Genomic DNA, 17,777 nt, shown 5'->3' with positions numbered 1-17,777 from the left:
GAAGAAACAATGACACAAAATACATTTATGAAAAATGGAGTGTAAGCTAAATAAATGACTGTGTAATAAGGCACCACTTTAAAATATACCTAAAAATTAGTACAAGTATTTGAGATCATAAGTAATATGCACATTTAAGTTCCTGTGTGAATACCATTTATAGTAAGTATTTTCTTGTTTAAAATGATTTATGATCTGCTGTCACTGTACTGTAGCAGGCATGGATATTAATCAGATATTAATCAGCACTACAGTACTTTGAAAAATTATACAGTACTTATGTGTTGAAATACAGTTGACGGACAGAAAGCTAGAAATAAAATGCACTACTGTATATTATAGATAGATAGATAGATAGATAGATAGATAGATAGATAGATAGATAGATAGATAGAAAAAGGGAAGAATATGTAATTGGGTTTATTTAAAAATAAGAAAATTTTAAATTAAAAATGGACAACAACAAGCACAATCCCAAAAACTCTGAAAAAAAAAACCCAAATAGCGTTGTATTACAAGTCAACAAAGTCAATGATTTAAAGAAAGACAAAGATAAATATCCATAACATAATGCAAAGACCAGAGAATTCTAGAAAAGCAGCCCAACCAAGGAATGAATGATCAGAGGCCTAATTGCAGCACATGGGAATGTTACATCAATTAAGTCTCTCATCCAACCATCATTATAACTAATAAGATACTTAATTACACTAGCAAAACCCAAGGCCAACATCATTGCTTTTGTTAGCTTAATTAACACATAATAACTTGTTAATAATGAGCAGTTAACACTAAAACTAATAAAGAAAGAAAAATTAATTGAAACAAGGTAAAAAAACAAAATAGAAAGGTTGGAATCATACAGAACCATAACATAATTGCACCACAATTAGTAGTAAGGTTGGAGTGGGAGGTTTGGTGAAATGTCACCCATGTCGTAAACAGAACTGATTATATGTCAGGCAAATTGAGCATCACTACAAGAGTGGCAGAAAAACCTCATTCTGCTTGTCCTCCTTGCCCACCTCTTCCTATTGCAGATGATCCTGGGCCTATTTGTAATGACAGCTCCAGACCCAAGCAGAAATAAGGATATGCAATATTGGAATAGAAATAAATAAATAATAATGTTGGGGTCTAAAAATGTTTCATTGTTATATGTTAATGCCACTGTATTTCTCCTCTGAAGTGCAACAAATTGGCCATGCACAACACAGGTGCAATTTAGACTCTAAACGTTTGCTTGAATAGTTTCTAACTTCGGCAGAGAGATAAATTAGTTTGAAATACATGAATGGAGAGTTTTTCTAGGGACAGACAGAAAAAAAAATTAATGCAGGAAATTGTCAAGAATCCAGTTAGTACAGTTCCTGGTTCACTGTCATTAGGGCTTGTTGCATATATATTTACCTGCAGTTATTTTTTGAATTAATAGTCATCATCCAGTCTGAAGTGCACTGATTTGGTCTATTTAATCAGTTGAATTATTATTCTCATTATTTGTCGTTTCCGATTGTTATTCCTTTTCACGAACGGCACTGTATTGTTGAGAGAAACAGCGCCATTCCTATCAAAAGCTAAAATGCTTTATATTATCACTAGCTACACTTACCTCTCAGTTAAAAGAATAAATGTAAAAATGTTTGATATTTGATATCTCTTGCTCTATGTGTATCCACCTATGCCTTTCCTCAGTATCCTCATGTGTCTCAACTTCTCTTGCCTGGCACTTCTTCTCCTAATTGTGTTCCCATAAAGGCTGATTCTCAGACTCAGACGTTTCTAGGCTCTTACTTGCCCCTTGTCTACTTTTTGACTACCAGCAAAGGTAGATGGGCCCCCATTACCCACACTGAAAATATAACTTGTATACTTCACATTTTTGAAGGCCACTTGGGTTGTGCATAATTAGTATTTAGCAATGCAATATTGCTAGGTAAGTTATTTGCTTTATCGTCAAATTTTTGTCAATAAATGTGTGCAGTCCTAATGTTTGTGTTGAGGAAAATTCACCATTGTTTATCACATATCAAAGTTTTTCTTTTATACACTTCCAAATATCATCAAGAATAAAATATTAAGAAGAAACAATCTATAGTAAAGACTTTTGGTCGATTGTCTACGATAAATATGACAAGAAATGTCTAAAGCAAGAACTATTCATCATTTCAAGGTAGACACTCTCCTGTGTAAAAAATGTCCTTCCATCTACTAAATCTAGCATTCAATATAATACCAGCAGGCTTGAAAGCAGATTTTACTGAACCGGGCAATAAACACAAGTACTGTCATCTGTTTAACCTGTGACTAATACTCCATCATTCTGTAAATCAATCTGGTACATGCTGCATTTTTATATTTTATTTTTTTAGGTATTTTGTTTATGAACCACTGATATTATTTGTTTTTGTTCTTTGCCATTATTTTATTTACTGATTAGAGGTTACTAAACTATATCATACTGTATTTTAATATTTCTGCAGCAGAAGGACTAGCAACAAATGAATTTCATTGTGCTGTAAATTATAATAAGAAACTGAATTTTTCTGAATTAATATTTGGCTTTTATTTCTTTTCTATGGAGCAGAGACTCTTCTTTGAATTTTCAATGTTTGGACAATTAATACATGCAACACTTGCACTTAAATAACACTACTGTTATCTTAACCCTCTGATGATTTTACAGTCCACTAAGCAACACCAACCAGATATTGCTCTATTTTTGTATTGTCTACACAGTCGGCCAATCCTGTCTGTCATCATGTTTTCTATCTGTCTGCTTAATTTCATGGCCATCATATTTTTGTTAAAGATTTTTCTGTATCAATCCTGATGATCACTTTCGTTTAATCAAGTGTCAGATTTTTTACAATTGTTACAGATGGTTAGTCAAACATAGCCATAATCAAAGAATAATAAGAGAAAAAATCAATCATCAAGATTAAGGAATACTGCTGTCTTTAGAATCAACGACAATACTAGAGAGAGGCAGCGTTAAATAAATATGCATTATTTTTCTTTTCTTTATTGTTTGCCCAACTTGATTATTAGACTCGCCGATTAATGATGAGTGAAACAATCAAGTGTTATCTCCCATTGAGTTTGGCAACATTGTCACTAAAATTTGTTTCATATGCAATTTCACAAAACCTCTAAAAAGAGTTTTATTTGGGATAGAAAGCAAGGAATATTCCTTAAGGCCTTGTTCATACTTGTGCCCACTACATTAAAATCAATTCTATTCTATGGCTATCATTCACACTAGCACGGAAGAACACAGTGTGTTTTTTAAAATAGACCTGCTGCATACATATTTTCTGTGTAAATCGCACCGAAGTACACCATCACATACAATGCTGCATTTTCTCCACAATAAAACTGGCTGCATGGTAAGCCAACTCCTTGCTGTTACATAGCATACCTTTCCGGTTTCTTGATTCCAGTCGATGAGTACATTGGAATATGACTTTTGTCTCTGACATATCTTTGTGGTTTCATTTGCCAAGACTGTCATTGTAACTGGCAAAGCAGGAGTTGTACTACTAGAATAGTTACAGCACATGTCTCATGGCTCCACGAAATGTCAATATTTAACAGGAAATGACAGAAACTAAGCACCTTTCTTCCTGTGTCAAATCTGCAGGTTGCAAAAGCTTGTGAAACATTTTAGTGTAAATTCAACTTTGTACAAATCAGTAGTGCATCACTACTTATAATGCTTAGTGTTTATGCTGAAAGTTGTCTTCCATTCATATCCCCTTCAAACCATAAATTTAGAAAAAATACTAACAACAGACAATAATTAGTCAAACCATGAATGATGTGATTAATCTCAGATCTCTGCAGAGAAAATGCATCTTCACAATAGTCAGATAGAACTCTACTCATGTACAGAAAAAACATAAGTAGTCTTTAGGCAAATATGGTGAAGTATATGATGCAAAACTTCTAGCATTCCTAACATGTGACTGTAAAGAGGAACTAATATGGAAGCATTATATTGTGTCTATATAATGATTCCATATAAGCAAGAGCTTGGTTAATTCCCCTGAATATATGTGAAGCAAGTGTTTATTTACACCAATAATATTTAGATAGTCCCTAAGCATTGGCAAACAACACACTGTTATTTTGCTTTCACATAAACAATATCTTAAAGGTACAAATAATATTCTGTGTAGACATTATTCTTATTTATTCCATTTGTTTTAATTCTGAACTTGCTAATTTCTGCTAAATTGGGAAAATGTGATTACATTGTTCCTAAATATCAAATATATAATAGAGACCTAGTGATGGCCCCACCTAAATTTGATAATGTATTGGGATGGCCTTTCACACTCACTGTGAAGACGTTTTGTGCCTAAGATGGAAAACAGTCAGACCAACATGTAGAAGGTGTGAATTTTGGTTAATATAAGTTGACGCTAGGGATATTTTGCAACATGCAAAAAAAAAAAAAGATCTAGACTGGAGAAAAAAAAGAAATAGCTAATTTTTATCAATTTTTGCTTTGTGCCCTCCCCAGCCATAACCTATCATCTATGGGGGAGGAGTGAAAGTTTTAGATTCATCAAAAATTTCAATCTCCAGTTTTTGACAGATCTCTGCATTTTAGGGTCCTCTGATACTGAAATCATCGATATCTTGATGATGGGTTGTATCTGTGTGTGTCACATTTTTTGAGGACGATCTAGGGCTAAAACGGCTGGGCAGAAAACCACCAAACTCAAAACTTAAGCTTGTTATGAGAGGACAATGTGCTGAATAGTTTTTGAGCCAAATTGTGCAAGAAGAAGAGGCGCTTAAGAGGAACCCTCAAATAATGACTTTCTGAATGACTTTGCTGTTTTTCTTACACACTTATCTACTGATCCCGAGCTGTTTGAACGTGTAGTGGGTGCGGCAATGCACTGTACCAGTGCTGCTCCCCAACTTGACTTGACTTGACTTATCTACTGCTTCATCAAACATAATACTTCTGGGGGATTTCAACATACATATGGATAATATCAATGTCCCTATTACTAGAGACTTTACATCCTGCCTTGAGAGTTTTGGATTCCAGCAGCATACTGATGTTCCCACTCATTCCAAAGGACATATCTTGGACTTGATTTGCTGTTCTGGAGTTACCCTGCTTGATTGTACTGTGGATGAACTCCCCATAACTGATCATTTTCTTATCTCATTCAGTGTTAAACTTGCACTTTCCAATACTAAGCTTTCCTGTCTCATGTCTTTCCGTAATATTAACAATATTAACTTAGACTCTCTTTCATCTAGTATTGATTCTCTTATGGACATTCATAATTTATCCACTCCTGAAGAACTGGTCTCACACTATAACACTGGACTTAATGGTATTCTTAACTCTGTTGCTCCATTAAAAACTAGATCTGTTTCTTTCTCCTTTTTTGCTCCCTGGTTCACACCTGAACTTCAGCTTTTGAAAGCCAAAGGCCGGCAACTTGAATGGTTGTATAAAAAAATTGGACTCTTTGTTCACAAAAACCATATACTTTATTACAAGGACTGTATTGCCCAAACTAAATTTAATTATTATACTCACATTAATTCTTCCAATAAAGGCAACACCATGTCATTGTTTTCACTGCTTAACAATATCACACAACTCCTTTCTTTACCTTCTCACCTTCACTCAACTGATTTTTGCAATTCCCTTATTTCCTTTTTAAATGAAAAAATCCAGAAGATTCATCAGTCTCTCGGTACGGATTCCTCCAATTCTTCAATTGACTTTCACCCACCAACTCACTCATTTTCCTCTTTTCAGCTTCTTACTTTGTCAGAAATTTCAGATCTTGTCTGTAAGTCTAAGCCATCCACCTGTCAACTGGACCTCTCTGGTCCCTCTTATTTCTGCTATAATCCACTCTTCTCTCACTACTGGTACTGTTCCTTCATCTTTTAAAACAGCTGCAATAAAAACAATGCTGAAAAAACCTGGTGCCGATCCGACTAATTTCAGTAATTTTCATCCTATTTCTAATCTACCCTTCATTTCCAAAATTCTTGAAAAAATAGTGGCTATTCAACTATAGAATAGTTCTCATTTATCTCAAAATAATCTGTATGAACAGTTTCAGTCTGGTTTTCGTCCCCTCCACAGTACAGAAATGGCACTTATAAAAATTACTAATGACCTCCTTATAGCAGCTGATTCAGGTTTAATTACTATTCTCATCCTCCTTGATCTGAGTACAGCCTTTGACACTATTTGTCACACTACTCTTCTCAATAGATTATCTTCGATTGGCATTACCCACACTCCACTAGATTGGTTCAGATCCTACCTTTGAGGCTGCACTCAGTTTTTTCAGCTTAAAACTTTCACATCCCAACCCACCGCTGTTACTTCAGGTGTGCCCCAGGGCTCTGTCCTGGGGACCCTCCTTTTCATTATTTACCTCCCTCCCCTTGGAAATATCTTTTGTAAATATAACATTAGCTTCCACTGTTACACTGGTGACACCCAGCTCTCTCTCACTAGCAAACCTACTGTTTCCTTTCCACCCTCCTCGCTTATTGATTGCATAGCAGAAATCAAATCCTGGTTTTCTTCAAATTTTATTAAATTTAATAGTGACAAAACTGAGTTTCCCCTCATTGGTACAAAATCAACATTATCCAAAACTGATAATTTTTCATTTGTTATTGATAATTCCCCTGTCTCTCATTCCCCACAGGTTAAGAGTCTCGGTGTCATCCTTGACAGTACTTTATCCTTTCAGTCCCACATCAGTAATATCTCCCAGTCTGCATATTTCCACTTGCGTAACATTAATCATATTCGCCCCTCCCTCACTCCCCACACTACTGCTATCCTTGTTCATAGCCTTGTCACTTCTCGTCTGGATTATTGCAATTCCCTTTTCTTTGGTCTTTCTCGCAAATCTCTTTATAAGCTTCAACTGGTCCAGAATTCAGCTGCCTACATCATTACTAGAGCCCCCTCTATTCACCATATCACTCCCATTTTGCAGCAGCTTCACTGGCTTCCAGTTAAGTTCCACATTCAATTCAAAATTCTTCTGTTAACTTTTAATGTTGCCCCTCCATATCTGTCTGACCTCCTCCATGTTGCCATTCCCTCCTGTACCCTTAGATCCTCTTCTTCCATCCACTTGACTGTCCCCTTCGTCTGTCTTACCAACTGAATGCTCTGCTCCCCAGCTCTGGAACTCACTGACATCTGAGCTTGGAAATATTGAATCATTTTCACTTTTCAAATCTAAAGTTAAAACTCATTTGTTTAAGACTGCTTTTTCTCTTTGATTACAATTGCTCTGTCTGATTTTAATTCTTGTATTTTAGTTTTGTTTATGATCTGTGTTTTATCTATTGTTCGGTGTCCTTGAGTGTTTAGAAAGGCGCCTACAAATAAATAAAATCTATTATAATTACCATCATTCTGCAATTAATTATGCATTTTTCTGGTCAATTGCTATCGTAATGACCTATTTTATGATCAGAAAGATCAGCATCATGCCTGAAAATAATTATTGAAATGTTATAGAATAGTTAGGGAACTTGGTTCCTAGGCCGCAAAGCCTACTGGTGCTCCCGTCTTAATTTATTTCTTAATAAAATAAAAAGAAGTAAATTAAAAAGAATTCGACAACATATCCAAATATGCACCCTCCCACCAATGCCCACACCCTATTCAACCCACCACTCAATCTACCTTGAAACAACAAATTACAAAAGAAAGTGGGTAAGAAGACAATGAGGGAATCAGCGCGCGCACACACACACACACACACACACACACACACACACACACACACACACAGCAACTAGGAGAGCCACAACAAAATGAGAAAAAAAAATGGAAAGGAAGACCTACATTAGAGGGTAAACCCCAACTAGTTCTCAACTAACTGAACAGTATGAGGCAAGTTCTACAAGGTAAAGAAAGACATGGAGGGTTCAAGAAGGAGGAGATTATAAAATGAAGAATTCAAGATCGTAGGGGAGGCAAAGGCAGGAAACTTCTAGCAAGAGATTAAAAGGAAGTTAACTAAAATAGTAGTAGTCATCAAAAGCCTCCACAGGGACAACGAGCAACAAAGTGAAGAAAGGGTTGAGAGGTCCAGGAGGAGAAAAATTTGTGGGAACAAAGAAACAGAGGAGGGGGCCTAAGGGTACATCTGTCGCCATCTTACAATGCTGTGATTGCAGCCATTCCTCAACCCTCTATGAATGGTTCACACGTCTACTAATCAGTGGACAATTTGCATATCACTGATCAACTGGCCCTTTGTCAATGGTGCTAGTCTCTGTGATTAAGCAAAGGTACTGTTTATAAGGTTGGGGAAACCTGCAGTCAATTGAGACTGAGGAAGAGACTTGGATAAGTCTCGAAATATTTCTCCCACTTAAAAACTTTGTCCAGATGAACAGAATCAAATTTCTAGGATTTCCTTACCTGGATTATTGAGCATGCATCGAGACGGGGAAATGGTATATTCATGTCTTCAAGATATATTTTTTTTGTATGGACTTGTATGCGACCCGTTTGTAACTTGTGACACCACCCCTTTAATAATATTATCCAGAATGCCTTGCAGTTGATGCAAACATGGAGTGAAGAATCCATGTGTTTTAGTGTTGCGCTTTTTTGGTAGCAGTGGCAGTAAACAAGCAAAAGCATCCAAAAACAAATTGTACTTTTGTATAAAGAGAGGTGCTATAGAATTGATGGAGTTGGGGGGGTGGTCAATCCTTTGTAAATTCATTCCTGTCTGCCACAACCTGCTAGAAATTTTAATGTTCTCATATTTTATTCTATTAATTTCATCTCAGGGAGACACTGCAGCACAGTGGTTAGCACTGCTGCCTCACAGCTCAGGTGACTATTTGACTATTTAGCCACAATAATCAGTCCAGCATAGTTGTCAGACATGTCCCTAGCTGCTAGGGACACTTGTAAGACCATTGCACCATTATGATCCACTTAAAACTAGTTTAGTTTCTCTTTCCCTATTGACTTCATTGCATTTCACTGAATTTGGCAAAGTTGACAATCATCTCTGTAATTTTGAGGCAAAGTGAATACAATGGGGTTAGCTCTTCACTAGTGGTTAGCGCCAATAACAGAAATCAAGGACAAAATAGAGTTTAAACTGTATTACAAGTAGCAAAGGTGTATTTTGGTGCAACGTAAAAAGTAATATTGCCTTCTTGCATTTTAATTAAGTGACCTATATTTGCTTTCAATAGTCCTTTGCTTTATCCCCTTTTTAAAAGATCAATTAATATTCTCAAAGGTTTTGAATCATTAAACTAATGAAATGTTGTAAACCACTGAAGTTATAACATACTTTAACAACTAATGCTGTCCACCATTGCCTAAATTGAAATGGTGTGGGATTCATTAAAACCTTAAGTATATTTACAATTAAAACATGTGTCTGGTTTCCTTTTGGGCTCTACCTTCACTAACATTGCCACACATTTTCTACTTAAACGCTTTTAAAGGCTGTTTCCTTGGCATATCATGTCCTCCTGTTCTCTTGAGCATTCCATACAAAGGTCCACTCTCCCACCTGAGTTTACTGTCATCTCTGTTCATCTCAGTTTGCACCTCCACATGGAAATTAACACAATTAAGGTCACCTTTAATTCTAAACAGACTTTACACCCGGAGAACTTTTAAGGAAGTTTATCTGAACTAAATTAGATGTTGATTGAAATAATTGACTTCCCCATCCTGAGAGTCAATTTTCCCATTTAGGCAAATGAGAACATCTCTGTGTTTAATTTAAAGTTTATTTTAATACACAGAGTAATTATGCTTCATAATATGCATCTCGTTTTAAAAGGAAGATTCATAACATCCATTACAATTTCCAATAATAAAGTGTTGAGTGAGAAATTTTGATTAGAACTGCAAAACTGCTTTTTCTCCTTTGTAACATAATAGGTACAAAAGAATTTACCAAATATTAGCTGTTATATTGATGCAGTTTAGCTGCTCTATATCATTTAATAAAAGGCTCACTCAAATAGATTTGCTTCTTTATAAACATACTTGTTTACATTTTCTTTCTTATTGAGACACATTTATTTACAGCTGTTTGAGAGAATTAACTGAAGTACAGAAACGTATTTGAGATAATGGGGAAATGAATGGAGTGCGTTTGTATGCAGCTATTAAAGTGTTCAGCTTGAATACACATAAGTGTGGAAAACCTGCAGTAGATTAGGTTATGATTACTGATAAACACATGTATAACATAGCATAACATTACTTTTAAAGATGGCTTAATCTGGTTGATGGTCACAATGGATCAAGAGCATATCCCAGCACCATTGAGAACAAGGGTAAAAACAGCCTAGGATGGGGCTCCAGTATACCTACAATCACAGCCGCACAGGGAATGATTTGGAATCACCAATTGACCTAACCTGCATGTCATTGATAATGTGGGGGAAAACTGGTGTATCCAGTGGTGAACTAAACAGACACAGGGAAAATGTGCAGACTCCATACTGACAACAAACAGATGTAGGATACAAACCTGGGTTGCTGGTTGCTACAATACCCCTATAAATAGGTATAATGTCATTCGAAAGCTTTCAGTTAACCATAAAAAAGTTAGCAAACGTATATAGTTACTTTCAGGGACTAAAGGCTATACATCACAAACTCTTGATTTTATACAGCATATTAATACATCAACCCACTCTCTCGGTCACACCCTTGATCTCGTTCTTACTCGTGATATTTTAGTGAATAATATTGATTTATGTGATGTTTCTTTTACTGATCACTTTTCTATAATGATGGATCTGAATATTACTGTTGATGTCCCGACAAATTGCTGTCCTCCACGCTGCTCATGCTTTTTAAATTCTTCTGTTATATCTGATTTTAAAACCATTTTCTCTAGTCTTTATGTGCATGACCAAAATAATGGTATCGACGATTCTGTCGTAAAATTTAACTCTTCCTGTAAAACGATTTTAGACTCAATTGCTCCGCCCAAGGTACGCAGTAATAAGGGTAGACCTGCTCCCTGGCTAAATGAAAATACACGATCACTGCGCCGCGCCTGTCGAACTGCTGAACGGCGATGGAAAAAAGATGGACTGATTGTCTCTAAACAGATTTTCAGGACTTCTCTTTTCAATTTCCAGGCTGAAGTTAAGATAACAAAACAAAACTTTTTTGCCGATTTAGTATCCCGTCACTCAAAGAATCCTAGGGTCTTATTTAATTCAATTAATGCGGCCATTCACCCTCACTCTGCAATGGGAATAAATAGCATTGTTCATTCATTTGAACAGTTTCTATCATTCTTTGTCAGCAAAATCAATACTATCCGCTGTGGCATTGTTCAAACGGGCTATGAACTTCCTACTGATAATCATGACATTGTCTTAGAATCCTTTGATCTAGTCTCACTTTCACAGCTAAAAAGAACTATTGACACCCTTAAACCAGCCCCCAGTCCTCTGGATATTATACCACCATGTCTCTTAGTGGAAGCCTTTGATGTGTTGGGCCCACCCTTATTAGTCATTATCAATGATTCTATTAGTTCGGGAGTTGCGCCCTCATTTTTTAAACATGCTGCAGTCCGTCCCCGTCTGAAAAAGGCAGAATTAGATCCTGGAGTTTTAGCCAATTTTTGTCCAATTTCCCAACTGCCATTTCTGGCTAAAATTCTAGAAAGAATTATTTATAATCAATTGATTGATCACCTTAACTCCAATAATTTATTTGAGATCTACCAATCTGGCTTTAGGCGTTATCATAGTGTTGAAATGGCACTCCTGAAAGTGTTCAACGACATCTCTCTTATTACTGACTCAGGTGATGCGGCAGTCCTTCTCCTCCTTGACCTGTCCGCTGCCTTTGACACCATTGACCATGAAATATTGCTGTTGCGGCTTGAACATCTTGTTGGGCTTAAAGGGGCTGCTCTTAACTGGTTCAGGTCATATTTAACTGGTAGACACTTTTCAGTGACTTTTAATTCCTCTTCTTCATCTACTGCTCCTCTTAAATATGGTGTTCCTCAGGGATCCATTTTGGGTCCTATTTTATTCTCTATATACCTACACCCTATTGGATCTATTTTTAGGAAATTTAACATTTCTTTTCACTGCTATGCTGATGATACACAGGTTTATATTCCTGTCTGCAACTCTACAACAAATCAACTCCACAACTGTCTGTCTGAACTAAGATTCTGGATGGCTAATAATTTTCTTGACCTAAATCAAAATAAAACAGAGGTGCTTATAGTGGGTCCATCAGCTAAAGCCCAAATTGGTCTTGGACTTCTCGGCTCTTTCTCTGTCTTTTCCAAACCTCAAGTCCGCAATCTTGGTGTTACCTTTGACAGTAACCTCTCTTTTGAGAAACAAGTAAATTCTGTAGTCAAGAGTTGCTTTTTCCAACTTCGTCTATTAGGTAAGATAAAGCCTTTTTTATCTTGTAGGGATCTTGAGATAGCTACTCATGCGTTTATTTTTTCTCGCCTCGATTACTGCAACTTGCTGTATTCTGGGAAATCTCTGATACGCAGGTTACAGTTGGTCCAAAATGCTGCCGCTCGCTTTCTGGTTGGGGCAAGAAAGTATGACTGTGTTTCTCCTATTTTAGCTTCTTTACACTGGCTACCTGTCAGTTTTCGAATTGATTTTAAAATCTTGCTACTAGTTTTTAAATCTTTCCATGGGCTTGCTCCTGCCTATTTATCTGAACTGTGTGTTTTACACCAGCCATCCAGAGTGCTTAGATCTTCTAGTCATCTGTCTCTTGTTGTCCCTCGTACCAAGTGTATAACCAAGGGGGACAGGTCTTTTGCAGCTGTCGCACCTCGCCTGTGGAACTCTTTACCTCATCATATAAAGGAGTCGTCTACAATTGAACTGTTTAAAACAAGACTAAAGACTCATTTCTATTCACTTGCATTCCATGACCTTCAGTAATACTGAAGGTTTCCTCTTTGTGATTATATATCATTACTTTTATTTTTTTTTGTATATAACATTACTTCTATTTATTATGTATTTTATTTTATGTTCATATATTTTATTTCTATTTGTTTTATGTTAATTATTTTGTTTTTCTTTTATTCTATTATTGTAAAGCACTTTGGCCATAGCATTACTATGTTGTTTTAAATGTGCTATATAAATAAATTGACATTGACATTGACATAACTTTTCCAGCAATTTCCATGTCATAGCCTTTATTTTGATCCTCTTGAGAGAGTCAGAGGCACTCAGCGGTGCACCCCAGTGATTCACGCCAACTACTCTGTGACTAACTAAGAAAAAATTAAAAAGGTACAATGTATTTAAACTACAAAGTCCTGAACTTGTCTGCTCTAATAATAAACCAATTTTCCATGAATTTACCATATTGTTTAAACTATATGTTGTCAAATGCGTATTAGAGTATATTGTATAACAGCCGACTATTGGTCTACGAGGTGAGTACACAATTTGTTCATTATTAATCATTGGTGTCATAATGGTATTTCGTTAAAATTTGAGATTGAGTTTTGTTTGATTGTAATTAATTTATCTGAATTTGGTCACAGTCTCCTTCTGTGATTTTACCAGTCTTTTCACCTGGTTTATAATTGTTTTATTGATGAATTGATTTCCAGACACCATAATATTAATAATTTCATGTTGACAAAGTTGCCAATAAAATTGTGAAGATATGTTTTTTTTTTCTTATTCAAGATGATGACATAATTTAATTGCAGAAGCTAGCCAAACGATTTTAGGAAGTTTTGTAAATTTGAAATAATTCAGCGCTCTATAAAATACACACAATGCAGTATATAAAGGTTTGTCTGTTTTGTCACATTTGATGATGACTACTCACATACCTTATATCATTCAATTATAAGATACACTATGACATTTTAGATCTAAATAACCATATTTAATGTACATAATGTCTATGTGTCATTTCAAATTTATCTCAATGAGAAGTTATTGAAGGCAAAGGTGAATACTTTTGCGCAGTGAGTAATAGACAATATAAAACTTAGAAAAAATCAAATTCTCACTTAGAGGATCTGTGCAGACCTTTTTCAAAACCTGGAAGGATCTAATCAATAATATTTTAGAATAAACTCTTAAAGCTCTGAGGAAGCAGATTCTCTTCCCATTTCTTTTTTCTTCTCCATTTATCTTTATCCGCTTATTAAACTTATCAATTTACTTATTTATACTAGCTTTAAGTTTTACTCTGTTGGCCATGCTCTCTTTCTTAGGGGTGGGGGTTGATTTGTTTTCAATCCTATTTTTGTAAAAAATTGATCTACTTGTATGCAATGATTACAATAAAATCAATAAAAGAAAATAGACAATATACACACACATATAAATATATAATTAAAATGGAATCACCAATTCATCAATTTGCTTTTCATCATTAAGATCTTGTCAGCACTAGGATTCAACCCACCTTTGTCCCATAAACACACAATTAATTTAAGAATGTTTTTCTTTTTTATTTCCAAACTGCAGATCACTGTATTTAGAATGGGGTCTGAAGGACATCAAGACATTGATTTAGCTATCCTGACTGCACTTCTTAAAGGTAACTTCTTACTGATCTTCACACCAGACTTTCAATTTAACACTTCTTATTTGAATGGATAAAGATATTTTCATCACGCTGTACTTGTAATGTTTGAACCATCCATCTCTTGGAAAGGGTCGTCAGCTATTAATCAGTATGACAGACTGATACTTCTCTGCTTGATCCTTGCTTTGTTTGAACCTGTAATTTTTTCTTAATAAGCCCCTGTGCTGCCTTTCATTTGCAAATCAACATTTTCACATTTCTAGTGGTGAAACAAAGACCTTTTCAATGGAAATTGACATATAGTATAGCTCTGGGGTTACAGAAATCATTGAAAATGAGATCATTAGAAACATTACAACCAAACAGACCACAATTAAGACTAATTAAAACTCCATGGCTGTCTGATAATTTTAAAGCATTTACCTAAACAGAAAATCACATCATGGTTTTTCTAGCACTTTCCTTTTCTGCATATCTCTGTCTATCTTTTCTGCATTCCAATATTAAAATTTTTTTCACTTGGTAAAACACATCATTAAGAAAAAACGGAGTAAGAGAAAAACACATACATGTGTGCTCAGTCATTCTGAGCCAGTTTAAAATCACTAATTTATATAATCTATACACCTTTAAGATTTGAAAGAAACTAGATTATGTGGGAGAAAACTGAAGTAGACATTGGAAAAATGTGCAAATTTCACCCAGCCAGTGGCCCGGCCAAGATTCAAATCTATTACTCTGGACCAGAATTTAAACTAACCATTGTGCCACTGTGCTATCCCATTTCATGACGGAACAGTAATCAGTGCTCTATTCTGGATGCACAATTTCTTCTATGCACCTCTCATCATGGCCTTTGTGGATGAGCCCTCGCATCCACATGCACTTAATATGTCACATACTGTAAGCAGCAGGACTTACTTACTTCCTTAAAAAAACTTCATTGTCAGTATTTAATTTACATTTACCACATCTGCATTCTGTACTCACTCACATGAAGTGTTAAACAGACTGATATCATTGCTGTAATGGTCAATAAAAATAAATAATTTTCAATTTGTGCAAAAATGAGCATCAACCAAAAACTAGTGAAATGTACTCTTGCTTACTCATTGTATTCACTTTTCCTTTGTACTTTTATAGTCAATAAAAAAAAATGCAAAAGAAAACTCTGTTTTAGTATGATCTTCGGTGTCATTGGAACTTAAAGCTTGAAGTCTTTAAAAAGTAAAGGCAACATGCTGCCAAACTTCTTTTTCTGGAATGGATGAGAAGAGTTTATGATAGTCTAAATATTCTTTGTGAACACAAGGGGGCACCACAGAGCACCAAGCCCAACATACAGTAATCTCCAACACGTTGTTGTGATAAAATAAAGGGTATATATTCACACACAGAACCTGTTTTACAATCATTTCTCCAAATATAACCACAATTATACAATAAATCTAAACAATTATTCTTTCTTTCTACCTCTGCTGGGTCTGGCTTTAAAAGATCCCACTGTCTCACATCAGGGAGTTAGAGTCGAGAAGTAGCAGGCTCCTTTTATGCTAGACCCGGGAATACTTCTGGTCCTCTCCCAACAGCAAGCTTTCTCGGTACCCAGGGACCCCAACAGGACTACACTTCAGGATTTCCCAAGCACCCCTATAGGTGTCCCGACTGAGCTCCCACACTAGGACCACCGCCACTTAGCGTATGGGGGAGTGGTACAATTCCAGATCCTCAGCTTCTGTTAGTTCATCAGCTAAATGATACTGGTCAGACACAAAGTTATTTCTCTGCCCCACCAGCCAATTCATTTGACCTTCCGCTCTGGCCTACCGTCCGGGTAATAAATCCTCCTCCTTCCTGGTCAGGATGCTCTTTCTCCTCTTATATCTGCTAGATAAAGATAAATTATACACTTTAAAGAAAAATCATTAAGAGCTGTTGCTGAGGTATTTATGTATGAAACTTGCTAGAAAACAGTGAAGTATAGCTTTGACCTTTAGCCATAAATAATGTATTCTGTATTGTATGTAATGCAGGAGTGGGCAATGTCGGTCCTGGAGGGCAGCAGTGGCTGCAGGTTTTCATTCCAACCCAATTGCTTAATTAGAAGCCAGTCCTTCTCAATCACATACCTTATTTAATGTTTTGGCTTCTTAGTCTGCAATGTTAGGTTCTCATATCATAGATTCTTTCCTTTCCAAGGATATCATTCAAATGATTTGAAGCCTAAAATGGATCATTTTCAGCCTGTCACATTTTTCTCTTAAGTGTTTTGTGAAAGAATCGGTCTCAACACACAAAAAAAGGTTTGGAGTAGCCACCCATATATTGTCCCTGGCTGCAAAAGGATAATGAAATAAGCAAATATGTGCTCTGGTTGAGTTCCAAAATGAACTGCCTTGAGTTGTGAGATGATGGTGGCTTTAAAAGCCGAAACCAGAAGTGATGTTGTTCTTGGTGCCGGAACTAGAAATGACCTCAGTCGTGGCGCCGGAACCAGAAGAGACACTGTTGATGTTAAATCAGGTTTTCCCATATCTTGCCTGCAGAGATAACAGAAGTAGGTTTACCACACCCTGCCACCCCGTCTGGAAGGTATTCAATCTCCACTTGGTCCACTCAGCTTCCTCCTAATCACAAAGTGTGTGACACGGCCCCCCCCAGCCCAGACCCATTGGGTCAGGCATACCTGTCTGTGAGGTCCTGGCTCTGGGAAAGGGCATTGACATTGGCTTGTAGTACTCCTCAACGAAAAATGACAGAAAACTCGTAAGGCTGTAGGTCTAAAAACCATCTTGTGACCCATGGGTTCGAGTCCCTGTGTATTGCCACCAACTGTAAAGGTGCACGGTCCGTCACCAGGGTGAACTCACATCCCAAGAGCTAGTACCGCAGCTGAGTAATCACCCATTTAATTGCCAAAGCCTCCCGCTCCATTGCTGCATACCTGGTTTCACGGTCCAACAGTTTCCAACTCAGGTACATTACGAGAGGTTCTACTCCATCGACGCTTTGGCTCAGCATGGCTACAAGCCTGTGTCCGAAGCGTCCATCTGGAGGATGAATGGTAGAGAAAAGTTAGGTGCTTTCAACACTGGAGCTGACAAAAGGGCCTGTTTGAGGTCACTAAATGCAGCTTCTGTTGTATCATTCCATACGACATGATTCAGTTTCCCCTTTCTTGTAAGAT

At 36.4% G+C, this 17,777-nt stretch overlaps 1 protein-coding gene across 2 annotated transcripts in view; it reads left to right on the top strand.

Annotated features, from left to right (window-relative positions):
• The window catches only part of trpm3 (transient receptor potential cation channel, subfamily M, member 3), a 971,875-nt gene that overhangs the window by 841,751 nt on the left and 112,347 nt on the right, over positions 1-17,777 (top strand). For both annotated transcript variants that reach the window (XM_051927388.1, XM_051927386.1), the window contains exon 9: positions 14,530-14,602. In XM_051927388.1, the coding sequence (XP_051783348.1) occupies positions 14,530-14,602 (73 nt within the window). The remainder of the gene's footprint in view (positions 1-14,529; positions 14,603-17,777) is intronic.

This window comes from Erpetoichthys calabaricus, chromosome 5 (assembly GCF_900747795.2).
Source record: "Erpetoichthys calabaricus chromosome 5, fErpCal1.3, whole genome shotgun sequence".
Lineage (NCBI taxonomy): Eukaryota > Metazoa > Chordata > Cladistia > Polypteriformes > Polypteridae > Erpetoichthys > Erpetoichthys calabaricus.
The sequence above is the reverse complement of the archived record's forward strand: the minus strand, read 5'-3'. Positions and strand labels throughout refer to the sequence as shown.